This window comes from Centruroides vittatus, unplaced genomic scaffold (assembly GCF_030686945.1).
Source record: "Centruroides vittatus isolate TY-2023 unplaced genomic scaffold, ASM3068694v2 contig_620, whole genome shotgun sequence".
Classification (NCBI taxonomy): Eukaryota; Metazoa; Arthropoda; class Arachnida; order Scorpiones; family Buthidae; genus Centruroides; species Centruroides vittatus.
The window spans coordinates 3,322,281-3,349,928 of NW_027122381.1; the positions used below are offsets into that span (position 1 = coordinate 3,322,281).

Consider the following 27,648-nt stretch of genomic DNA (forward strand, 5'->3'; position numbering starts at 1 on the left):
TCTTCATATTTGCTTTCAGATCTGGTGGTATTGCTATATTTGAAGCATAACAAACACGAGCACACGAGGAAATTGTCCATAATATTAACAATTAAAAAAAATGCTGTGAGTATGCTATCCAATTTTCTTACAAAATTTGACTTTTTCATTCATGTGCAGCAACATCTGAAGCTTGTTTTCTTGTGGTGACGTAGTATGTAACCACGAGCAAAAATATCTAAAAATATGAAGCAAAAAAATTTTATTTTATGACAAGAGAGTTAAACATATGGACTTATTTTTTGCTAAACAGGAAATGATCTTACGATTAAAAACTCACGATGTCATTTCCTGTTATTTATTTTGGGGTCCAACAATATTTTTAAAAATAAAAATAAATGCAAAGATGTAATGCTCAATAATCATTGATGTTAGTACACTTAAGACTGGTTGATATTTTGTGAGAATGAAAAAGAGAAGAGAACGTATGTCTTCACTGTATTATTATTCTCTTCCTGTAACTGTTCATAAATTAAAAGAATGAAAGAGAGATGTTTGTGCTTTTGGTACTTGCAGTTTAAAATAAAGCTTTGAAAGTATAGGTACTATCTATTGTAATCCCTGTATTTCCTTCTTTGAATCCAATGTCATTGGACTTTCTAGATAGTTTTCATACTGCACATTACGTATCCTGAACACCGGGAGTTTGGTCCTGTGTTTGTGCCTCGCTCGGACCAGCTGGCCACGTGGTGTTTTCCAGGTTTTCTCCGTGTCTGTAATGCCTAATTAGGGGCCAGTTTCTCTTAAAGACCTCCTAGAAGGCATCCTCCCTAGGCAGAACGCCCAAGTGTTGCATTGCCATAACTTAACAAGCAAGCAAACAAACAAACATACTGCACATTACAAGAACCATTAAAAAAAAATACCTGACAATACAGAAAATTACAAAGGTGATTGGTGTGTGTATATATGTTTTGTGATGCATTTTTGATGTCGTGTGTTTACTTCAGAACAAGATATAATCAGTGTGTTGTGAATGTTTTGTTGTTCTATGGTGATTCAATTTGCTTCATCTTTGTGTGTAATTAAATTGGAGCAGAGCAGACCAATAACCTGAGTTTCTCACTGTTGATGTGCCATTGTGCCAGGATTGATTGGTGACTTTGTATGTACTTGTTTGTTAAAATTTCTTCATTGTTTGTGAGCAGTTTATATTGTTTTTGTAGAATGCAGATTTTGTTTGAGTGTTTGTGACTTGACTGGAGGTTTTTATTTGAAGATGCTAATGTATATGTATATTGTGTTGTGTTTTGTGTGCATTGATTTTCTTGAATATTTTTCTGACATCTTTTATTAGTGACGTGATAGTACAGTGATACCTTGGTTTTCGTCGATAATCCGTCCAAAAACAATCGGCAAAATCCGAAACCGATGAAAACCAGGGCAACTATTTCCGTACGAATCAATGTAAATCCAATTAATTCATTCTAGACATATCAAAAACACATTTTATAGAGAATAAATATAGTGTTTTAATACTAAAAACAATACGAATTTAATATAAAATGAATATAAAATACTAATGTAACGAATAAATGAACATTTAACATGGCATTTGAAGGGCTGCTGGCTCTGGAAACTTTTTTTGGTTCCATGATGGAGCTAAAAGGAAAGGAAAGCAATGGAATTGTTAGGCTTTTTTAAAACTCTCTCTGTCCCATGAGTATTAAGAAGGCCTCTTTTAGCAATCCCATTATGGGTTCATCTAGGCCCACAATGGAGTGGCTGAGTGGTGAGGGACGGGGCCCGACATATCTGGACAGACCACCACCCAAAAAATTTGGGGATTTTTCGACTCGTTCGGATTCGATTCTGGCTCCTCCAGAGCGGTTGGCTGCCATTTTGACTGCTAGGCCATCCGGCTGTCATAGAGGAGTTGTTTGGCTAGACGCACAGGCTAGTGCTCACACAACGAGAAACAATGCTACACCAAACAGGAAAATGCATGGGTCGCCCTTTATTTTTGCAAAATTAGTAGCGAGGTCATGCGGGCAGGCCAACAAAATCCAAGGCAACCGAGACAAATTTTTCGCGATAAAAATCGTCTATAACTGAAGTCAACGAAAACCGAGGTATTACTGTATAATGTTTTGTCTTGTTATTTGGATGTGTCTACTTTGAGGATTTGTGGTCTCTGTGTGGGACCAAAATCTTTATATTTAAAATATAACTCTTCAAGCCTGGAATGAATTACAATAACTACTCGTTGAACCTTTAAATGCAATTCCAGGATAAATAATTAACAAATTAGTTAATAATTAATTAATGAATTGTGTTTGGAATAAATTTGTATATTAATTCATTTTTCTGCTAGTGTTACTGTGTGTAATTTTTGTATTTGTTTTCATCGTGTTTGCTATGCTGTGTACAATTTCATTAGTAACTGTTGTCATTGAGTGTCCAATCTTTACTGTGATATAGAAATTTTGTTCATGTATTTATTCTGCAACTTGTTTGCTATGTTTGAATGTTATTCATGGAGTAGGGTTATTTTGCATAATTGTTCTTATCTGATCAGCAGTAATTTTCTGTGACAATGAGATATGAATAATTTTGTATGAATATGTAATGTAGTGTTTCTATGCTGTCATGTATATTTTGAATTTTGTAATAACATAGTGAAAGGGTCAGCAACCTTTATCCATTTGGGGACAGGCAATATCTGAGCAGATACCAGACAGCATCCATTGCTACAGCAAATAAATGAAAAGTGTATAATTCTTGTTTTAAAATATTTTGGGTATTTACTGTGTGTTGTGTTTTTGAAATTGATATTTCTTTTCCTCTGCTTCAGATTTCATTATATGTGTAAAATTACGTATAAAGCTTGATTTTTCCCAATTGACGTTCTAAATGTTCCGACCTGTTTGTTCTCCTTGCAGAGTTGACTGTATCATTTATTTTATATCTTAGCCACAGATCTATTTTACACATTTATATGTAATAAAATATTTTCTTAAATGAATTGAATTTTCATGTTTAAATGAAAGCATCAGACTCTGTCTTTGTGTGAAAAAGAAAAAAGTACCTTTACTCCCAAAAAATCTTATATTCATTTTAATACATTACACATTGAAGTTCTGATGCCAATAATGTTCACAAACTGGTTTGATAAAATATCCTATGATGATTATATGTCTACTGAACCATAGTTCCTGTATCTTCTAGGATGTTCTAGAAGGTACAAGATAGGGCATTCTGTCTAATAATGTGGTTTTGTGGTCCATCAGACAAAGTGTGACATGTGGCCGGACTGCCACCAACTGGAGAACAAGTTTGATACTTTGTTTCCCATGATTGGTAAATATACGACAGTAAACTTACTTTGTTCTTTAAGGCTGTACAAGTTGTGTTTATATTTACTTTAATATGACAGTAACAAATAACCAGGTGGCAAATACCAGAAACAGTGAGTGGTTTCCCCTGTACAAACTTCCGGAAATAAAGGTCTGTTCTATAGGTCTGTTACCGTTACCTTCTGCCTTTTTGAATGCTGTTCTTAACATATACGAATAATTACCTGCCACACTGATGACTCTAAAATTACTCAAGCATTTTGAAGATGAAGTAGCTAAAAGATACTGAAGGTTTGTTAAGATCTGGGTTCTGCCCGAACTCCTAGTTTGACCGACATACTACACCTGCACCGCCACAGTGAAATGTACCGAGTGATACCATGTGCCAGTAAAACTTCTTTTTGTTTCCATGGCAACTATACTATGCTCTGGTGTGTAACATCACACAGTATGTACACTGCCATCTTGTAATGTAAACAAGTCCCACATACTGTCTTATACTTCCTGTCTTGCTCATTTATTTTATTTTAATACAGGTATTCCTCAACATGGCTCAACAATTGGAATATCCCATGTACAAAATTTCAGAACTTTTAAGTGCAAACTTCTTTATTCTATATATTTTTCTTATTGAAGTTATCTCAAATTTGCTCACGGATTTTAGAATATTGAAATGTTCAATTTGTTTTTTGCCTTTCTTCAAATTTACTTTAATGAAAACTGATAGTACAAATACAATTTTTTTCTTCCTTGTCCTAGCTTTCCTATCAATCAGGTGTCATTATCATTACTTTTAGATTTTAGTCTTTAAGACTGTCACCGTGTTATGGTCTTATAGATTAATCTTAATATTTAGTAAAGTTTATTTAAACAGTTTTAGGTAAGTGTTAGTAAACTTTTTTTAACTGTAGGTAAGCAATCATTCGTAAAAATGACGAACGAAATACGGCGGTATCTATGTTCTCGAACTGTTCCCGACTCGAGTAATTACGTATTCGAACACAAATTCTAGAGAAAAATTGCCCAGTTCTCGTTTGAACAAACACAACCAGCTTGAACAGATTTTCAATTAATAACATTTTTTTATTTTTATTTTGTCGTCCATAAAAAATTTTTATGGTAGAAATAAAAAAACGAAGACGTTGCTGATATTTCTGATCAAAATCAACAAAAAATCATAGATGATGACGATATTTTGAAAAAGAAAATAAAAATTAATATTACCACATTATACAGTAGTTTTACTTATGATTGATAATTAATTATTGATTGCTTTAATAAACATATTTCTCTTGAAAGTTAGTAATGAAAAAGAATAGTATACTTTTATTACTTTGTGGAACCTAACTCTGTTTTGCATTAGTTGTTTGTTTCGTATAGCACGGATTCGCATAACACGGCACTTTTTGGAACATAGCTGCCATGTTATACAAGTTTTTTTTTACGGGAGATGGGGTGCAGGCCTATCGTCCAAACTCCCACCCTACAGGACCAGGGTAATTTAAATTTATTACCTTTGAAAAGTTTTTACTACCCGAAATTACTCTTGCAATTCAAAATTCGTCAAAATTTTCATCATTTGAATGTGTCAAATGATGAAAATTGCTAGAAATGGTTACAAAATTATACTAGTGGATTTGTCAATAGAATATTTTAAATCAATTCATTTATAAATTCATTCAAATAATTTAATTTTAAATACAGGATGATTATAAAGTCTCAATTCGTTTTTGTGAAAATGGTAACAAAATCGTTTGTAGGTTGTGTATGATCAAAGATATGCTCAAACCGTTTTCCCAGAAAAATTTTACATACAAAGCAATATTGGAAAAAAATTTGAACATAAGGGAACTTGGAGAAAAATATTTGTATAACAACAATAATAAAAAGATCACATACAAAATAATAGAAGTGAATATCTTGTCGGTTCTCCTCGATCTTATTACGGCATTTATGCATCTCGACGTCGTCGAAATTATTTCGTCGAAGGTTTTCAAAGTTATTCTATGCCGGCTAATTTTAACGGCTTCGTTAAGTTCGTCTTTATTACTCGGTGCCCTTTTGTCGACCGGCATTTTCAATTTCACCCATAAATTTTCAATAGGGTTTAAATCTGGACTATTTACAGGTTAGGTTAATGTTTTAACACCTTCATACTTTCAAAATTCTTTAATTTGTTTGGCTCCAGAGCATGTGGCATTATTGTCCCACAAACAACGTCAGCATTGCCAAAGTGATCTTCGATTGTTTGAATTGCAAACGATTCTAAAATTCCTTCGTACACTTCTGCCGTTATAGCCTCGTTAAAAATACCGATATTTCCAGATCCAATAGCCATCACGTGCAGCTCCAAATCGTTAAACTTGTTGGAAACTTAATGTTCTTATTTGGGCAGTCTTTCTTAAATTCCTCATTTGCACTTCTCCAAACACAAACATAATTCTCATCTGAAAAAATTTTTTTCTAATCTTCTATGATCTAATTTTTATGCTGTCTTGTGTTAAACAATTGGTTTTTTTTTTTTTGTTTTTTGGTCAGAAAAGGTTTTATTTTGGTTTTGCAAGTGAAAATCCCATCTCATTCAGTCTGTTTCATTACTGATTTGTCACATTTATTTCATTTCCATTCTGCATTTAATTGTTTGGAAAATGATATTCGATTAACATATTTTAAACATATTTTTCAACAGGCCTTGCTGGTTTTTAGGACTTCTGATATTTTTTTTTTTTTGTGCTTGTTGTGTCTAAACTTTTTCCAAGTGTAATTTACAGTTCTTAATGACATTCCAATTCCACTTTGATTTTTTTCCATTTTGTAGCAGCTTTATAAATTGTTTTCTCACATTGTTACTAAATTTTTTGATTGCGGTCATTGTTTAAGCAAAGACGGGTAAAATATTGCCGTTCGCTTAGGAAATGATACAAACACAATTCTTAAAGCTAATAGTTTCTTCCATTCAAATTAGAATGCTCAGATGTGTGAATTTAGAACAGTGTTCAAAAACTTTTTTCCAGCTTTATGTAAAAATATATTTTTTGGAAAATGGTTTGGTTTATTCATTTGAAATTAAAGTGATAAACACTTAATAATCTAATGAACAAAACCTATATTATTATTGTTACATTTTTATTTTCTTGTAAAGTGAGCTCAAACTAAACTGTATTTTCCCCTTCATATCATATTCAAATTATAATTGATCCAAAACTTGTGAATAAATTAACAGGCTCAACAGAATAAATAACTATCTGTAACAAAAAGTTATGTTTCAAATTATTATTAATTCTATCGAGCATATTTATTTATTGTTATAAAATTTTTTGCGACCGGTGTTCTGTTATGTAATCCGCAGTTTAAGATCTCGTCTAGAACGGTCACCATTAGAATAAACAAAAATTATGTTCTTGTCATTTATCAATTTTTATGGGAAATTTTAAAAAAATTGGCCGGTTATCATTAACATGTAATGATATGGAAGTAACTAGTTGAAACTTCAAAACAATGTAGCAACAAGTTGCATAAGTTTCTCAGCTGTTAAGATTTTATTTAAAAAATAACTTTTATATTATTAATCATGCTATAATAAATAAAATTGTGTTCTGCCAGGATTTTAATATTAAAACCTTTTTATATTATTATTTTAAAATGTCAGAAAGCTTAATTTTGAGAGTAGGGTAATATTAATAATGAGGTAGTAAAATCTTAAGTCCAACTCCTGTGGTGATATGACAGGTGACTGCTGTCTCCCCCAACCTTTTTACCTTTAACCACTAAAATTTAATAGCCTCAATATCCTTTATACACAAACTATTATGCCAAATTTCATTTCTTCTTCATCACTCCATCCTGAGATAGTAAATGAAATAGATGCCACACACACACACTTCAGGTATCTGTTTTTTGGGTTCAGAGGTGTCAAAACATTATGGTTTCAAAAACCCAGAGGGTCCAATTCGACACGATTAGAATATTATAACAGTCGGGAATGTAAAAGCTTGTATTTGAAGATTAGTTTTGCATTAATTTAAACATGTGTTATAATCAAATATCATGTTTTTTTTTTTTTTATTTATAAATGTGTGTATTGCGCTGGCATTCTTTTTTCCTTACTAGGCAAAGAAGAATGCGAAAGATCATCTGTTTTAAAGATAGAAAGTTGTTAACGGGTGAGTGCGTATGAAAGATTTAAAATACCTAGGAAGCGGCACTTTAAATGCATGCCACATGGCCAACAGAATTCTTATAGTAGATGCTCTATCCTTTGATTGAGGAAGATACATAAAAATTTTTAATATATAAACTTTGTTAAGAAAAACTGATAATTACTTGATAAATTGTATTTTCGATAGGAATCAAATACTTATGTATAGAAGATGTTACCGAAGCCTTTGTCAAACCTTGCATTTTGGATATAAAGGTCGGACCTTGTACTTACGATCCCGAAGCATCTCCTGAAAAAATACTTCACGAGACTATCAAATATCCAACTAGTACAATTACTGGATTTCGAATTTTAGGCATGAGGGTAAATATATTATTCTATTCGTGTTTAGAATAAATAATATATAGTATATCATTTCTTCTTTATTTTTAATCGATACAAAAATTCTATTCATGTATTTATAAACTTATTTATTATTGTCGTCTTTTGATATCGTAATTTGGATGGAGTTTTTTACAGTAGACAAATCAAAGCATTTTGTTATCGCGCTGATGCTAGCAGTTGTGTTGGTGCATGTGTAGACCGGACACGGGAATGTTGACAGAAAATCCAATACATTTTTGGTCAGTTTTACATTGTGGACATTGTAGAGATGGCTTCTATTTGCGCTCTTTTAACTCGCGCGTAGATCATTTGTAGCAAAACTTTTGCGACTAATCATTGGTTTCTTTAGCGGGATGGCCGAGGTGGCAGCCCACTATTCCGGGAACCCAGATCGAATCCGGACGGGTCGAAAAACTCCCGAGAATTTCTCCGCTGGCGATTCGTCCGGATACGTTCACGTGCGTTTTTGCATTACACAAACTAAATGGGAGCATCGGGGTAAACACTTTTATAAATTAAAATTAGACGAAGAGAAGGTAAAAGTAGTTTGTCGGTTTTATGAAAAAATTTATATAATTTGAAAACTGGGTTTTCCCAACTAAAAAAAAAAAAAAAAACTGTTTTTGAGCCTAGACTTAGTTATTCGATTTTTATCTTTTATTTGATATATTGCCACAAAATCGTCTCTATCATAAAACTGGAATATCGTTAAGTAATAAGTTTCATGAAACTAACTACAAAAACAAAAACTGTCCCTACGCATAAAATGTGTCCAATTCGACAGGTCCAATTCGACATCTTGCAGCAACGGAAAAACGTCTGGCAATACTGGTGGTGAGCCCCCTCCCAAAATCAAACCAACTTAGTCCAGTTTTTCAGTTAGTTGAAGTTTATGTTAGTTAATAAAAACAGAAACCGTGTAAATAAATGTATCGGTGTTTATCTACGAGTATATGTATAATCGAGAGGAGTTGATAATAATAATAAGTGCAGAGCCCAAACGGTTAGGAGTTGAAAATTGAAATTTGGTACACAGTTAGGGTATGTCACGAGAACGTACACTAAGAAGGGCTTTTTCGAAATTTCCCCCGCGGGTGAGAGGGAAAGAATTAAGCCTTATCCTAAAGAACTCAACTTCTACTGTACTATTTTAGATGCAATTTTTTTCTTTTTAACTGCGTTTTAGTAGGGTACCACGTGGGGTTGAAAGAAGTGTATTCCTTAACAATGAAAGTGTACAGAATGGGAGTGTTAACAATGGAAGTGTTAAGAGAAAGGGCGTGCAAGATTTACAGACGCAGATGCGGTTTTTTGCGTTTTTGCGGAAAATCGAACATATTTTTAGACCCATCTAAAAATTCTCTGATTAGTCTGGAAACAGGGGACTTTATTCTCGCATTCTGTGAAAACAGATAAAAATGGCTATAATGTAATAATCTTAATCTTCGTTGTCGTTACTTTTTGCCCTGGCAACGTCGGGCTTATCTGCTAGTTCTACTAATATTTTATAATACCATTAAAAATACAGTCAGTCTTTCATATTACTGCGAGGCCCTGGGCTGAGATGAAAAGCCCTTCTTTTAACCAAATCCAAACAAAAACGTATTTTGATCTTCGCGATTAATTAAAATTAAGGGAACTAAATTATAAAGGAAAAGGGGAAAAAATTATTTTAATATTAAAACCGCGCGGTAAAAAGGAGAAAAATTAGTAAATAAATTTTTTATAAGACACGTCGAACACAAAAGGAAATGTTTGTTAAGGTACAAGGCTCATTCAACACCAAACGCGAAAGACTGTGTGGAATTGTACTTATAAATAATCGTCTTTCTCGGGAACCGATCTGGTCCAATTTCACCTGGTAACAGAGAAAGGGGATTAGTAACCAATAAATTAACGATTTGCAAAAACACAAGATATTTAAGCCCAATAGAAGTTTGATTCGTTGATTGTATTAAAAAATTTTAATCAGTCTTTTAGACCAAAACGAGTTATAGAAATAAGTCAGAAGTTTGGAATAACTTCAAAAAGGTTGAAAAAGACAAGGCGTGCTGTAATTATTGTCGTAAAACGTTGACCTGCAAAGGATCATCTACGAGCAACCTCCCTATTCATCTGAAAGCAATCCATAAAATAATAATCGACAAGAAACCTGAACCGATCGATAAACAAGAAATATCCGATCCCGGTCCATCTTCTTCCTGTCCACAAATACAAACCAGCACTTTAATCTTATGAAAAGGAGTAGTTTAGAAGAAATTGTTTCAAAACTTGCTGCCATTGATGGCAAGCTCGTTCATACGAGAATCTTTGCAACAACGGGGGTATTTCTTACCACAAAACAACTTTGAGTAATGGAACTTATTCATACATTTTACGAAACTGCCAAATTTGAAACCATAAAAGAATTGGGTTGTATGAAGAAGAATGGGGAAAGTTCTCTATAACCTTAGATGAATGGACTAGCAAGAGGAATCGCAGATATTTGAATATCAGCGTACACCATTTTGAAAAAATTTTAATTTAGGGTTAGTTTTCATAGTTCTTGCGATGCTAAAGCAACATTAAGACTGGTTTCTGAGAGCTACACAATTTTAACTCGGATCTAGCAACCGATATACAGCAGAGCATCGATTATCCGACCCTCGATCAACCGTCACATCGGTTAACCGACCGCTTTCTAGTCGGCAAATTCAATGTTCTCTAGTGATGTGGAACTACAATACTTGGCTATGTCTCGGCTACTTTAATACTATTTTTGTTAAATTTTTGCGTGTTTTAGCTGGCAACCCTAGCTCACCACGAAAGGGAGGTCAGGGCCGTGTTCGGTAACGCGGAACATCTAAGTTAGAATTCCGAGTGGCTTAATGGGCGGAGCTAAGAATAGATAAAGGAAGCTAGTGGTGGGAGGAGTCGAGCACTCACACTACACCACCGCCCGCCAAGATCTGGGCTTGACCCCGAATACCAACATGGCCACCGCAAGCGCGCTACTCTCCATTTACGAACCAACGAATAACATCACGCCCCGCCATCTCGTGTCGGGGCTGGAAACATACATTACACGAACGGGTCGCTTTAACTAACCAATGAGAGAAGTCAGATCGGAGAAGGAGCCTGAAAGAGCTAACATCTCCATACGAAATAGAAGAAGGAGGAGGAGTCAAGCAGTAGTTAGAAATGAGTTCAACATTGCAGCATAACTAGACTTAGCAAGAATTCTACGTTACCGAACACGGCCCAGTATTTAAACAGGGTTAATTTTTTATTGTTCTTTATTTTTGTGTTTATTTTGTGCAAAATAAAGAAATAATTTTTAACGATACAATAGCAACGATTATATTTAAAAAAAAAAAATTTGTTAGGTTTAGCATCGATGAACTTTTAGCGCGATGTAGGTTAATAGCGATATACTAATATACAATTACATGGGATATACTAATATACTATACCAGGGATGGCGAACCTTTTTGAGTCCGCGTGCCATACTTAGCTTTAAAGATGTTAATGCGTGCCAAAGTCTTAGACTTCGAATAATGATATTTAAAGAAATTAAATGGATACGCTTTAATTCGAATAAGTATAAAAAATCTGATTGAAAAGGACAAAATTCATATAATACGTCACGTGCCACAGGTTCGCCACCCCTGTGCTATACTAATAATTTATTTTTTCATACTTTTCGGTTATCCGACCAACCCCAGTCCCAATTGAGTCGGATAATCGATGCTCTACTGTAGTTGCAGCAACAAATGACGGTGGCGGTGTTACGAAAAAAATTTGGCCGAATATCACTTATAATTAATCGACTTAGCTATTCGAATGGCATTCACTTAGCAGTTACCGATGCATTATAGAAAAATAAAAAATTTGCGGAAACTGATGTAAACGTTACATGTGAGGATTCGAGGATGACTTTGACCAGTTAAGTTCTCTCGATCTTGACGATTGTAGATTATCTGTGTTATCAGACAATTATAAACAATTGATTTACCAAATCAGAAACATTTGCAAATTTTTTAGAAAATCTCTCGTAAGAAATAGCATTCTCCAGAATTATGTAAAACAGATAGCCGGGAAGGAATTAAGTCTAATTCTTGACTGCCAAACGAGATGAAATAGTTTAGAGGTCACGATAGAAAGACGTTGTTTAGCTTTGAATGATATCGGTGCTTCTCGTGTGGGATGAAGCAGAGTATTGTAAAATTGTAGAGCTTCTTAAAGTTTTAGGACTAATACGTTTAGCAGCCGAGGCCTTAGGACGACAAGATGAAAATTTATTAACGAGCGAAGACATATATTAATTTCTGTTACGTGAATTAAAACAGTTTAAAACTGAAATTAGTTCCGAGTCGTTACGTGCCGTAGAGGCACGAATTCGAGAGAGAAGACAAACGGGATTAGTAACACCTCCTCGATTTACAAAATCTGCACAACGTTTGGACTAAGTCGTCTAGCCTATTTCTTTCACTAGCTGCAAATCTGATATCATTAAATTATCTGGACAAATATTATCGAGATTATATCCAAATTATTCTACAGAAGATGACTGCGAAGAAGAAAATCGAGCCATAGCTTAAAAAATGCTATGGAAAAATCGATACATAAATATTAGGGTTTCTCAAACGGGGTCCCGGTTGTTTTTTTAACCCGGGAAATCCCGCAAATTTCTTAAAAATTCACTTTTTTCTGATATTGTGTTAATGTTGGGGAAATTTTGCAAATAGAAAGTATAATTAACTCATAAACTGTCAGAATACATTTGTATTTATTCATTTTAAACCTACTTATTAGTTTTTTTTTAATTTTTACTCGTTATGGCACTTCACAAATGGTCAATAATCAATAGGTTGCTTATTTGTGGCAGGACTCTCGAAATTCTTTACCTGTAATATCCGGAATAATTGCGCTGATGTTGTCTTAATTTTTAACCACGCCCAGTAGCTTGGATAACTGCGTAACGCCAAGTTGTGCCAATTGGGCCAGGATACGAACAAAGTCTGCGAGTATGAAGTTTTTCTTCGTAACCGTATTATTAAAGACAAACGAACTGCCGAATTATTGGGCTACGATGTTTCAATTAAAGCAGTCGAGGTAGACAAATCGAGAATACTAGAGAACAAAAGAAGTACTACAATCTCGAAAACGAACTAGAAATCTTTCGGGATACGGGTGAAAAAAACACAATATTAGTCTTCTCTTAAATGCATTAAACACGATTGAATCGGAAAAGGCATTCTCGGTAGCGAGACTTTTCAGTCACTAAAATAAGAATTAGATCGAGTGATGGGAGTATCGACCATCTTCGCTTTTTAAAATCTTATAAAAATTTACAATATTTTGTATTATATTTTATTTTAAAAAACGAAAACGAAAATTGCCTTCTAAGTTAGAAGTTTGATCCGAGTTCATTTTTTAAAAACTCAATTCAAAGCATTTTGTTGTTGTTGTTGTATGCAGTTTCCAGCAAGCTCTAATAAATTTTTCTATTTGTGAAAATTTCTAGTAGTTCAAAGGAAATTTTTAATATATGTCTTAACAGCGTTATTAATATGATTCTGGGGGTTGCGGAGCGTCTTAAATTACTTTAAAATACGAAAAAGAATTATATCGTTTGATTTCGTGATAATTTGTATATGTTAAAAATAATTAATTTTGTCCCGGGATCCCGGGACAAGCAAAAGACCGGGAAATGAGAAACCCTAATGAATATCTTCGAGAATCTGAAGAAGTGACTTGGTTCGGCCCTAAGACACTAGAGGAGTTTTTAGTGTTAGAGGGTACAAACAGAAGAACGAAAAATTTAATTTATTTAATGCTTTGAAGACGATTAAACCTAGCTCGGTGGCAAGCGAGAGAGTTTTTTTTTCTATTCCTGGCAATTTTGTGTGCAAAATAAGGACACGGTTGAGCGATAGATTTATAGACGTTCTTTGCTTTCTAAAATCATATTTTCTTAGGAAAAATAAGAAATAAAATAATATTTTGTAGGCATTCGTTGCTGTTCTTTTCTTTATGGTTTTCTACGGTTGTTGTTTTGTTTTGTTGGTTAATGTTACCTTAGGTAGCCGAGATGGCGGCTCGTCTCTAATTTCAGCAAAGAAACATGGGACGCACGTTCTAACCTAACCTAACCTAACCTATTCTAATAATTTGGTTGCTAATAATTATGGTCATTTATTAGAATAGGTTAGGTTAGGTTAGAACGTGCGTCCCATGTTTCCTTGCTGGAATTAGAGACGAGCCGCCATCTCGGCTACCTACGGTAACATTAACCGTTTTGTTTTGTGTAGACATTAGTCGATTTCATTTTCTTGTATTTTTGAAATTTTATGAATATTAAATAAGTTAAAAAGTTTTAAAATACAGTAAGTTGTAAATATCCCTTATCTGTATTTTTTGGGAGGGAGCGAAAATTGAAAAACCGGTTTTTTAAAAAGTCTGTTTTTGTATAAACCCTAGATAAAAGAAAGCCTTTCTGTCAAACTGTGTGTGTTTAGTAAACCTTCGAAAGGGTTCGAGAGAGATGATAAGAAAGTTCCTAAACGAGGGAAGTTACGCATGTAAACTAAATTTAATTATTTTCGTAGAAAGTTAAATAAGTATATTTATAAAAATTTACTAAACAGTAGACAATACCGTCAGATAGAACTCTATTTATTCCGTTGTTTATTTTATAACAAACCTATTACTAAGTAACATAATTTTTCGTTTGAAATATATTATTTCTACTACATTATCAAATATTAATTTAAATGACGGAGAGTTTTCCTTTCATTTATTTAAAATTTTAAAGTATGTTTTCGATGCACAAACGGCATATTATAACAGATTTATTGTTATTATACAAGTCGTCATTGGTACCGATCCCAGAACCATTTGTAAGTCGAAAAACTGAATGATACGGCCTTTGTAGCGCGCGGATAGATTTTATTTCGAAATTGGTTTAACAGTGTACGGTACAAAGATATATTCATTTACCCGACGAATGGATGTTCTATTTACCGTATGCAGTTTTCGTCCTTTTTATCATTTCTTTGTTGACTATTTCGGGCATTGTAGTACTGTAATATGGCTAGATTTTACTTACAAGCAAACGCATCGTCTGTTCGGTTTAAGACACACATTACCGTTTATGGAAAAATTGTACCCACAAATGTACATCTACCAAATATTACAACTAGAAATATAATTTAAAACAAAGGGACGACGTATCGACCGGAAGGCGATTTTATTGCGCCGGCATTGGGATTCCTAAGGAGATCTTTAATATACCGTTAAGAATAGTTGTGTATTTTTCAGATATTTTGTCACTCCACACGGTAAAGTTTTGTATTTCGATAAACATTACGGGAGGCAGCAGACTCCCGAGACGATAGCCGACGGTAGGTGCTTTCGTCTTTCTTAACGCCGAAACTAGTGGAAGAGACTAATTCTTTTCGTTTACATTTCAGCCTTGTTCTTGTATCTGAACAAATCGTACGAAACTACCGTTCACGCCATTTTGTGCGGTTTCCTTCACAAGTTGCACGCCATCGAGAATTGGTTTAAAGTACAAAGGACTTTCGCCTTCTACTCCAGTTCGATCTTGTTCGTCTACGAGGGCGACAGAAGCGTGTGGGACCGCTGCAACCGGGAAATCGGTGCCATAAACAAGCTGACTTTTATACCGAATTGCAAGGAAGAGAACGCGGCGAAAACCATTTCCCGTTCCAATTTAAATTCGTCGGCCGCAAATCCGGGAGTGGGCTCGGAGTGTCGGGGAGGATCCTGCTCGGTGTGCGGACTGTCTTCGGAGGTGTGCGGCGCCATCCGCCGGAGGAACGACCGCCCCCCGACTCTGTTGGACGTTCGCATGATCGACTTCGCTCACGTCTTTCCCTCGGACAAGACCGACCAGAATTACCTGTTCGGCCTGAAGAGACTGGTCGGGTACCTGAAGGTGCTGCAGGTCAGGATCTGGAGGCAGTGACGCTTTCGCAGTACAAAAAAATCCTTCGCGGGCGTTAATTACCGAAACGAAGCCGCTCTAGTCGATATTTTAAAATTCTCTCCCACCAAAAATATGCAAATCGGCAATAAACGTAACGCTAGCGGTTTTCTAACGGACTTTTCGGAAATATTTTCTATTTTAACTTATTAAAAATAAATTAACGAATTTTATTTATCCTTCCTGGTTTAAGTGTCCTTATTTACTCGATTCCACCCGCTGGTTTTCGGGGCGGAACGGCCGCCGTCCACGTAAATGTTTTTGCCGTAAAAGTTCAATTTCTGCGGTACCTCGTATTTCGAACGTTTCGGAGTCTGAACTCGAAATTCCGCAAAAATTCGTCCGGAGTTGGAAACTTGGAATTACGCGTGCAGCGACAAAAAAAAGCGCGGTAAGCGGAAAACCGGCTTCCCGACGGAATAAACCGGAAATTAGCAATAAGGTGTTAAATTTCGCGACTTACGATTAGGCCACGCCTGTAGGTTACGTATCCGGACCCTTTGGAGATAGGCGAAATCTTTCCGTTTCGCTCGATATAACGTATACTTTTAACCGCTGGTCGGCGTGATTACGTAAACAGAGGGGGAAAATTTTTTTCTCCGGGACTCTGTTATCGGGCGAAGACGAAAGAAGAGATTTGAGTAGGCGATACGGGCATCACGTCCGAGTTTCCGCCGTTCCGGATATTCACCCACAAATTCTATTAATTTTTCTCGCTCTGTCTTTCCCAAACACTAAAATATAACGCATCGTTAGTGCCGTAAGCGCGGATGCGGTATATACGTCAACAGTACGTCAAATAAAAGAATGGAACGTTTAAAAGAGTGCGCATTCTTTAATTCTGTACGAACGTTCGATTAATAAAGCGCTATTTACCACCGGAGGCAAAGAGTGCCGGGGAGGGGGAAGACAGTCGACCGTGCCTGCCGAGCCATTTCCTTGGTACCTTTACCAATAGACGTGGGAAGAAACGGTACCGACGAAACTGGTGACTACCTCGTGCGTGTTAAGAATAAATAAGTCACGTATATTAAAAGTTTTTCGACGAATATTGAAAATACTGTCGGGCGACGTAGCCGCGTGGTTGTCCGACCGAGATTCGATCGACATTGCAGTTACCGCGATAACGGACATTAAAATAATGCCGATTATTAATTGTTTTTCTTTATTTTGAAAGTAGGCTCTTAAAAATACATTTAGGCTCTCGTGGTCTAATCTAGATCTAATTTTCGTATAAATGTCAGCCGCATTAGAAAAAGGTCTCTCGGAATCGATACTGGTTGGACCTTTACAGTACTGTCGTTAGAGAGTTGAAAACCTTATTAACAATTATATCTTTCACATTTTTAAATTTGTTTATATTGCTGTTATCGGCGTCTACGCTAGTTTTATGTTTAATCAGGGGCGGACTAAAGCCTAGGCTACCTAGGCACGTGCCTAGGGCCCGAAAATTAGGTTTTTAATTTAATTTTTTAATTTTTATAATTAATTTTTATTTTTATTTAACAGAAAAACGTGATATTCATAATTATCGCCGAAACGTATCCAAATTATGCCGAATCGTTGATTGATAAAGTCGACAAATGTGGACGAGCGTTCCCGTGCTTATGCATCCACGCCCGCGAGTATCGATGTGCGTAAATACGATCGAGCCTTTACTATGCACGTGTTTAAAAAGTCAAACGTAGCTATTTAAAATCAGTGTCTCCCGAACGTATTGCATCTTATGTGAGTTGTGATCGAAAATTGTGCAATTAAGACTTAAGTACCTAGACTCGATTGCAAACAGATTGTTTTGGATTAATAGTTAATACTTTTTGGAATTCCTAAAATAAAAATGTAAGTTTTTATAAAAGTATTACATTATTTAATTAAAATAATATATAATATAAAATACCACAAATTGTGATTTTGTTTGTGATTGTGATATTGAGTAAAAATTAAATTTAATTGAAGATCATTTTCTTCATTTCTTTTTAGTAGGTGGTCTTTAAAATGAGTTCCTATAAACATTTAAGTGGAAGTGAAAAAAGAAAACGAAAAGCAGATCGAGATAAAGTGGCAAAACAAACTGAAAAGATCGTTGGACAAATTTTTAACTGTAGATGGAGAACAATTACAACAATCGTCATCATTTTCACAAATTTCACCCGCTCAAACTCCAGAAACATCATTTGTGTCCGAAACTATTCTGCAAAAAGACCAGCAGGGAAAAACCGAGCAATTCCGTTTGTGAAGATGAAACAAAAGGAGAAAATATAAATTTCATCATTACTTTGAGATGATTTTAAACTAAGAGTTTTGTAAACGACGTTGCATTATGGCCAGAATACTTAACAGACGCCGTGCGAGAGTATTATATAAAAAATCCACCAAAATCAATAAATGGATCTTTGGAATCATCTATTCGATGCAACGAAGAGTCAAAACAAATCACAAGAAAATCAACTATTGCCTCCTTCTTCAGAACTATTAATAGCGGGAAAAAGTTAAAAGAGATTGGTTGGCTTATACTGAAACCAACGACTTATTGTACTGTTACGTCTGTAAATTATTTTCCAAGCAAACAACGCTAATGACAAAAGGGACGAATGATTGGAAAAATGTACATAAAAATTGTCAGAGCACGAAAACCCCAGCGACCACATTAACTCCATTTTAATTTTTATAACAAGATCTAAAATAACCGGACGAATTGACACCGAACTGGAAAAACAAATTATAAATGAAAAAAAATATATATTGCAGGGAAGTACTTAAACGTGTGGTAGCGACAATCAAATTAATTTCTTCATACTCTTTAGCGTTTCGTGGTAAAAATGAAGTGTTTTTAGTGAAAATAATGGTAATTATATAGGTGCTTTGGAATATTTATCCGAGTTCGATCCATTTTTGCGGGAACACGCGAAAAAATATGCAAACTGCGGCACCGGTACTATAAACTATTTGTCGTCTACAATATGTGATGAATTTATTTCTATTATATCGAAAGATTTACAACTCGCAATAGTGAACGAAATAAAGGAAGCCAAATTTTACTCTCTAATTATTGATTCGACACCCGATATATCTCACGTAGATCGGCTGACCGTCATTATTCGCTATGTTCTTCCGAGTGGTATAAAAGAAAGATTTTTGGGATTTCTACCTATATTTTCTCATACGGGTGAAAAGTTGGAGAAAGTTATTTTAGAATTTTTAAATAATATAGATTTAGACATCACTAACTGTCGCGACAGAGTTATGATAATGCGTTTAATATGTCGGGTAAATATAAGCGACTCCAATCCAGAATAAAACAACATATTTTTTCTGCCCATTTTATACCACGCGCAAATCATTCATTAAATTTAATTGGAAACGCCGCTGCCGAAAGTTGCATAGAGATGACCACTTTTTTCATTATCGTTCGGGAATTGTACGTATTTTTTTCAAGTTCTACACGTAGGTGGAATGCATTACAAAAATTTTGTAAGAGCAAACACTCGAGTATTAAACCTATTTGTGACAGCGGGTGGTCTGCTCGTTCCGATGCTGCGAAATCCTTAAAGGAAAATTATGAAGAAATTAAACATTGTTTACGTCATTTTTCCTCAAACAAAGACGAAAAACCATTAACGAGGTCCGAAGCTGCCGATTTACATAAAAAACTCGATACATTTGAGTATGTACTGTTACTTACTACATGGGAAAAGATTTTAGAGAGAATAGATGCTTCGAACAAGACTCTTCGACAAAAAGACGAATCCTTAAATACAGCAGTTTTAATATATGATTCGTTGATAGATTTCGTACAAACTGTTAGAGATGATTTTGACAATTTAGAAAAAGAAGCAAAAAAAGTTAAAGATATTGCATATACTAATGATAAAAATCGGCAGAAAATACGAAAACTATTTCGTGATGAAATTCCAGAACACGAAATAAGATTCGGTGGCAAAGAACATTTTAAAGTTAATATTTTTTTTGTTGTATGCGATTCTTTAATTAGCAACGTTAAAAAGAGATCTGAGGGATATAAAACTATTAACAATAAATTCAAAACAATTTTTCACGATAGTGATGTTAGTGACTCTTCAATAGAGGAATTAAAATGTTACGAACAAGATTTAAACCTAGCAGAACTGAAAAATGAAGCATTACAATTTAAGACTTTTATAAGTAAAGAAAATATTATTTCGCCTGTATCTATGTGGTCATTTATTCAAGAAAATAATATTATTTCAACATTCCTTAATTTAAACATAATTCTGAGAATTTATTTAACCCTTCCAATAAGCAATGCGAGCGGTGAAAGATCGTTCTCGGTAATGGCCAGAATAAAAAATTTTTTAAGATCCACATTAGGCCAACAAAAATTAAATAGTTTATTATTACTTTATATAGAAAAAGAGTTATTAAATAACTCTATTAATTATGACAAACTAATTGACGAGTTTGCAGAATTAAAAGTAAGAAAAAAGGCAATATAACTAATCAATCTGGTATATTTGTTTAAGTATTATTGTTTGTTTTAATAAATTATGTTTATTTAATTTTTGTACATGTATATTATTATTATTTTTTTCTTGGAATCCGATAATTAAACAGAACTACATACTATATGCTTTAAAACCAAACTACCAAACGCAAAGTATGTGTCGCGACTGAAAAATAGGCCCGGAATTACAATGTTGCCTAGGGCCCGCTTTAGCCTTAGTCCGCCACTGTGTTTAATGAATAAGTCCAATTTCTCTTTCGTTAAATTTGACTTTTCTACTGCGCACTTGGTTCCCGCGTCGACGTGAGAAGGTGGTACGGTACTGTACAGGGCCGGATTAACCCACTTTGGGGCTCCCTCCCTCTTCCACAAGAAATAGAGCGCACAAAAAAATGTAAAACGAAACAAAACTAAATAATGTGAGAAACTAAAACAAATCTTAAAGTTTTATTAATAAAAAATAAGATTTAATATATAACAATAAATTTTAGTTTTTCTAGAAAAGTTTCAAGTTTGTTTATAAATTTTAAAAAATTGCAATTTATTTTAAGTGTCTAACAAAAGTTGTTATACAATAACAATATTACCTTAAAATATTAATTGGGGTGTACTATAGATTACCACCTACGGAATTTCGGGACTCTGAGTATATATTTGAACTCGGGACCGAGACGAGTTCAACGGTACCCTACTTTTGGGCCGGAGGCAAAAAATAAGAAAGTTATCGTACCTGTTTCGGTGATCGCGCGATGATCGGGAGTCGTGTCGCTCTCCGCTAAGCTTATCGCGTGTTTAACAGGCAGTCCGGCAAGTCGGCCATATATACTTTCGACAGAGGCAGATGTTGATCCACGAGCGCACCGATCGTCTGCAGTTCGAGTTAAGTCCTTTTCGCACACCCTCGCGCTCGTCGACCTCGGGGGCTACGGCCCCTCAGTCTCGCTATCGCTCGCGGTCGGCTAGTACTACGGGCCGATCGCGCTATCGCGATCGGGAGTCGCGATGCTCGAACAAAAGGAAAAAAAAAGAACTGGCGTTCGACTGTTCGTGCTCCCGACGGACTCCCCCGGAGGGGAGCCGTCGATTGTTTAACGTCACGAGTTCTTGAATTCACGGTAGTTCTTGAACAAAAGGGAAAAAAAAGGAAGTGCCGTTCGACTGTTCTTGCAATTTCTTGCCTTTCAGAGTGCTTTTTTTTTTAATTTGTTTGCAGACTTTACTGCGAGATGGCAGCACTAGCAACTACGGTGTCGTCTGCACGAAAGCATTAAAAAAGCATTATAACTTAAAAACTGTGATAACTTTCTTATTTTTCGTCTCCGGTCCAAAAGTAGGGTATCGTTGAACTCGTCTCGGTCCCCTCAGTTCAGGTATATACTCAAAGTCCCGAAATTCCATAGGTGGTAATCTATAGTATCCGCATTAATTGTTTAATTTAACCCTTTTGGATAATATCTAAATAAAAGCCAAGATAGTTTTAAAAAGTAAGTATATAAATATAAATAAACTTTATGTAAAAATTCAGAAAAGTAAATCATCTTATTTACAAATATTTTCAAAATAGACAGTTTGACCGGGCCCTAGACATTTGTCTCATTTGTCTATGCCGTGATCCGGCCCCGGTACGGTAAGCAACGAACGCCATTCACCAGAATCTGAGTTTGAACTAATTTCAATTTCAGTGACATCCGCGGGTCACGATTCCTTTTATTTTCTGGTAAGTGTTTGATTATATCTACAATCCCATTCAAAATTACATTTCTATTAACATTATTGGATATTTCGTGTGACTTATATTTGTTCAATTGTTCTGGGTTATTTTCCCGTATTATACTCCAAAACGGGTCTTGTTTTTGGAGTATAATACGGGGAATCGCGTTATAAACAGACTAGAAAATTCCTTTTAGTAACCTTAAATTACAAATGGAATGACCCATCACCCGCACTGTTTTCTCGCTACGGTATGGGATGAGAGAAAAGGGAAATCGGCTTATGCCCGTGGGAAGTTTAGGAAAATAAATATCGGGTTAATGTCAGTTTAAAGATGATGGAGTAACAAAATATTTCCCACAGTTAATACAAGTTAATTACGTTTTCTAGATTTTCGTACCGGAGGAAACGATTTTCCGGTTATGAAATTCGGGTGGTAAGATGTAATTAGTGGAGATTTTAGGGTGAAGGAAATATGGACAGCCTTACTATGATTTTTCAATATATGACAACAGTATTAAATTCACTTTTGTGCAAAAATTTAATTGCGATTACGTAATAACGTCGAGTCCTTTCCGCCAATTTTGCCGAAATCGTGTGACGAGTCTTTGATGGAGCTTGAAAATGATACGATAAAATCTTTTTAAGTTTTGTTTATATTTACTCCGTATCGTATGTGACGTAAAAACCGGCAAATTTATCAATTCCTGGCGGGTGGCGTTTCGAAATACGCAACGCCGCCTCTTCTAAATCAAACGGACATTCCGAAGATTCCCGTCGATTTAACACAACTGCATTACTCTGGGCCCGTAACAACGATAACGAAAATATCCTAGCCCCCAATCTTTTTACTTAAAAAATATAAGTAAAAATACCGTATACTTCCGCAGATAAAACGAGGTATAAATTTTCGTCAAAGTTTAATAGTTAGCATATATCTTTTTTTGTGGTTTTAGGCTCGTTAGCATATATCTGTCCTATAAGACCACCCCCAAACTATCAACGGCCCACGAATTTAGTTTAGATCGGCCATCGTCATTTGGATAATAATACTGTATAGCGTATAAGGAATTACGTCCTATTCGTAAGTTTTCGAATGAACAAATCTTATTTTCTTGCATCTGGCAGCACTGCCTTGCGATTGTTGCAAACACTGGCACTATTTCCGGCATTCGGGTAATGACTTCGACTATTCGCAAGAACGTCGTACGGGTTATTCTATTTTGAGGACATACCCTCGTGTATGTCCTAACAATGGGCAAACCGTAATTATTTACTAGTAGACAGTCTGTCTACTAGTAAATAATTACGGTTTGCCCATTTTTTATAATGGTTTTAATTTATATAAATTTCAATGTAATTTTTTTTGTGTCTGTCCTATAAGACGACCCCGGATTTTGGGGGCATTTTTTATGATACAACTATCGTCTTATCTGCGGAAATATACGGTACTTTTATTAGGTAAATATCTTAAAAATTTATTATACACGACAAATTCACTTCGTAGCTAGTGCGTAACAGAAAATAATTAAAAATGTAAAATTTAGTTGGCTGGATATATCTGTAGGCTGTGGTCGTTGGGCACTACAGTCCTTGTCAGGTCGAAGCGATTGGATCTCGACCATACACGTCTAATCTCGTTGGGCGCCAGAGGAAAAAGGCGGAAATTCCTCGATGTCGCTGACGTCACCACCGCGCGAGACCCTCTGGCGGCGTTCTCACTCTTAGTACTCCCCCGCGAGTGCTAACGATACCTAAGTTGAAACGTACCCGTCGTCCAGAGTGGGTTGTGATAGGTGTTGTGGTTGTCTCGGAGATTGTTGATCGTGGGGTTTCTTTTTTCGTGTCGTTTGGGACGCGTGTTGTAGGGTCAGTGACAAAAGTGAGATTGAGGCCGAAGTTTTAAGAGCGAAAACGCGTACGTCGGACGTTCGGCGCCGCTTTCCTGTAAACCTAGAAGTTTGACAATGGTGTTTGGATAGTCAGTAGAATCACGCTCGACTATCCAAATTGATAGGCCTCAGTTTATACTCAGGTCATGTGCGACGCCGAACGTGTAAGCGGCGCACACGTTTTCGCGTTTAAAACTTCGGCCTCAACTTCGCTAAAAGCTGGTTTCGGGCGGTCGATGGTGACGGTTGTTTCTTTGCCATTAATGTTTATCCCGAATGTCTTGCCAGAGCGTTCAAGTACTCGGAATGGGTCATCATATGGGGACTGCAGAAGTCTACGTGTGGCGTCTTGGGTACAAAGACGTGCGATCAGGTCTGCAGATCGCGGACTATAAACGTTTGACGAATGCCGTGATTACGCGGTGAAACAGGACGTAATCGTCCCATTCTGCACCTAAGATCAGAGACGAAATCGAACGATTCTATCGTACTGTCGTTGGTGGTTACGAAAAATTTTCCAGGCAAGGGCAGTGTTTGTTCGTAAACTAGCTCGGCTGCGGTGGCGTCAATGTCGTCTTCGTAGGCGGTCCAGATTCCCAAGAGTACGACATTGCACTACTACATTTTCCTAATTGTAGTTTTGTGGTTTTTTTCTCAACTTCGCTTTAGTCGTCATATCGGATAACTCGACACATTTTCACTTTCCCTTGGGATGTCGACACCATCGGTTAAGTAGTCAGTTTTCCGTGGTCGACTTACATAGGCATTAACGTTAAAAAACTCCGGTTTACTGGACACCGTTTAACTCGTCACCGCCGGATAAGTCGACATACTTTGGCCGTCTCACACTCCGATAAGTCGTCACCCCCTCCCGAAAAAATGAATTCACTCCGCACGTATGGTGCGAACTCATTTTTTTCAGGAGGGGGGTCGATTTATTTACTAATATATAATTAATATACAGTAGAAACTCGTTAATCGGAAACCCGGTAATCGGAATCGCCGGTAATCCGAATGATTTTCAGTCGGACTGTGTCGTGCCGAATCGAACGTTTTCGATACTAAATTTACTTCTAAAGTATAATTTTCATGTTTTTTATATTCTTCGATATATTTATTTTGTTTGTACAAAATGCAGAAATAATTTTTAACGATACGATAGCCTCGATTATTATTATAAAAATTTTCGTTAGGCTTAAAATCGACGAAAATTCGACACGAAGCGACACGCGACGGAGAAAAATTTGAACGTCTGACGGGTTAATATATTTATTCGTACATAATCGGTAATCGGAACAAATCACTAATCCGAACAACCCCAGTCCCCGATTGATTCCGATTTTCGGTTCTCTACTGTATTTAATAATACAGTAAGACCTCGCTTAACGCTGTTTCGGTATTACCCGGTAATATTGGAATTACGCGAGATCGCACGCAGTGTTGGGATCGAGGCGTAATATCAAATTTTAAAGCTTATTATCTGCGGTGGACATCCCGACAACCGATCGATAAAACAGACGGAGCGGATAAACAATCCATTAGGGATTTTTGGAAAAACTAGAATATCGTGGATGCCGTAGACATCATCATCTTTCCCGGAATGAGGCGACCGAGAAACGTTTGAAAGGAGTACGGAAGAATGTACGGCCGGAGCTAAGCGAGGATGTTGACACGACAGAATCCATTGTTGATGTCGACGAAATTGTCGAGCTAGCTAACGAAACGGGGTTGGATAATATAAATGCGCGGGATACTGAAGAATTATTGAGAATTACGACTGGAGAAAGTTTTTCCAACGACGATCTTAAAGAATTAGTAGAACAACAGGTGCGCGAAGATGACGAAATTAGCGTTTCTGAAGATGAGGAACGAAAGGAACTTTCGACGGATTTTCTAAAAAAAAAAGGTTTAGCCACTATAACGGGAATAATGGATCAGTTTATACAAAATAATTTCAATTTTGATAGAAGTTCAAAGGCAAGACGAAGTGTCGCGGATGCGATGTCTCGCTGTTGCAAACTGCTTGCCGAACGAAACAGGAAAAGGCAAACGACGTTAGACGACTTCTTCACAAAGAAACAAAAGACGTCAAATGAGGAAGAACCTTCCCCATCACAAACGTAACTTCTTTACGCGAACTTTTTTTTTATTTTTCGTGAATGTTTTATGAATAAATTTCGATATTAGCAATAAATAAGTCTATAATTAATGTAACAAAAAAGTATTTAACAATAAATGTTACAAAATAAAACAAAAAAACTGATAAATTTTCTTATTCTCTGTTCTGTTTCACGTATCCCCCTTATTTACGTGTTAAGACTACCCCGTTTAACGCTGTTTCGTTTAGCGCTCTATCATCTAGAAACGCATCCCCCGCGTTAAGCGAGGTCTTACTGTATAATAATATATTAATATTATTAATATATATGCCTTAACATTTTATGTATTTTTATGTATAAAACAATAACAGATAAACAAAAAGGAAAAATATACAATCTACATCGACGTCACACCGGAATCCAATTTTGCATTTTCTCACGCTAGAGGCATTAAGAATTCTTAGACGTTACTTGCCAACGATCGACAATTGCGAAGATGATGTTTTCGAGGCGTTCGTGACGATTGAAAAAGAAAGCCGAGACAGTTAAGGGCTCGAAACAATCAACACTAAACGAATTTTTCAGTTTTTCGTCTACGGAGTAATTGTAATTGGAAGACACAATGTATCGTAAGCCTATGCTACTGTATAACGCGCTATTGTATTTTCCTAATTGTGGTTTTGTGGTTTTATTTCCAACTTCGCTTTAGTCGTCGCGTCAGATAACTCGACACATTTCCACTTCCCCTCGGGGTGTCGCCTTATGCGGAGTCGACTCAATATACAGTCAAACCTGTTTTTGTGCGGTCTTTTTCTGCGCGATTTTTATTTGTGCGATTTCTTTTGTGCGGTATATGAAAATTTCAATCAAATTCGAACATAATTGACTCCTGTAAAATTTTTAAAAACTCTATTCGTTGTTTTCTATGACATCGGCAGGTTTTTTTCACTTTTTATTCGGTAAAATTTTTTTCTCATACGTTTTTTTCGGTCCCCTCTCATTTTAATAGCGTAAAAATCATAAATATTATGTTATATTTAAACAGATGCGGTAAGTTAGCTCCCCTCCGGCTTTAGACTGCGGGTGTGAAATTTCACGCCTCGTTAAACGAAATAACACTTCCTGCAGCTATATTTATCAAATAAAATCGTTATTTAACGATTATTTTTAACTTTTTAATGTTAGATTCGTATTTAAGTGGAAATAATTAATTAATATAAAAATTAAAATTCTTAGAGGATTTTTTCCCGTTAGGGATTGCAAAAAAGGCCCGAGGAGTTAAAAAAGCAATTCCTAGTTATTTCGTACGGTTTCGAGTTATTTTCTACGCGAGACTTTTTTTATACGGTCCCTATTCACCGCATAAAAAAAATATTGTTTTAATTGTGTTGCGAAACTATTTTTTATAGCCACTCGTGAAGTTTCGCGCGATTTTTTTATGCGTTTTCTTTTATGCCGTCCCTATCCACCGCACAAAAACAGGTTTGACTGTACTGTATATATATCCCGTAATCGTGTAATACATATGTGTGTACACGTAGGACAGAACGTCTCCGAGACACATCGTGTACGTCACGAGCCGGTGGCCGATTGGTCAAT

General features: G+C 35.7%; 1 protein-coding gene across 1 annotated transcript in view; it reads left to right on the top strand.

The window, feature by feature from the left end:
• Positions 1–16,047, top strand: part of LOC136979376 (inositol polyphosphate multikinase-like) — a 94,442-nt gene extending 78,395 nt beyond the window's left edge. The window contains exons 5-8 of the mRNA XM_067275319.1: positions 7,682–7,857; positions 14,341–14,441; positions 15,181–15,263; positions 15,333–16,047. Coding sequence (XP_067131420.1) covers positions 7,682–7,857; positions 14,341–14,441; positions 15,181–15,263; positions 15,333–15,850 — 878 coding nt within the window. The 3' untranslated portion in view covers positions 15,851–16,047. The remainder of the gene's footprint in view (positions 1–7,681; positions 7,858–14,340; positions 14,442–15,180; positions 15,264–15,332) is intronic.
• Positions 16,048–27,648: the final 11,601 nt, after the last annotated feature.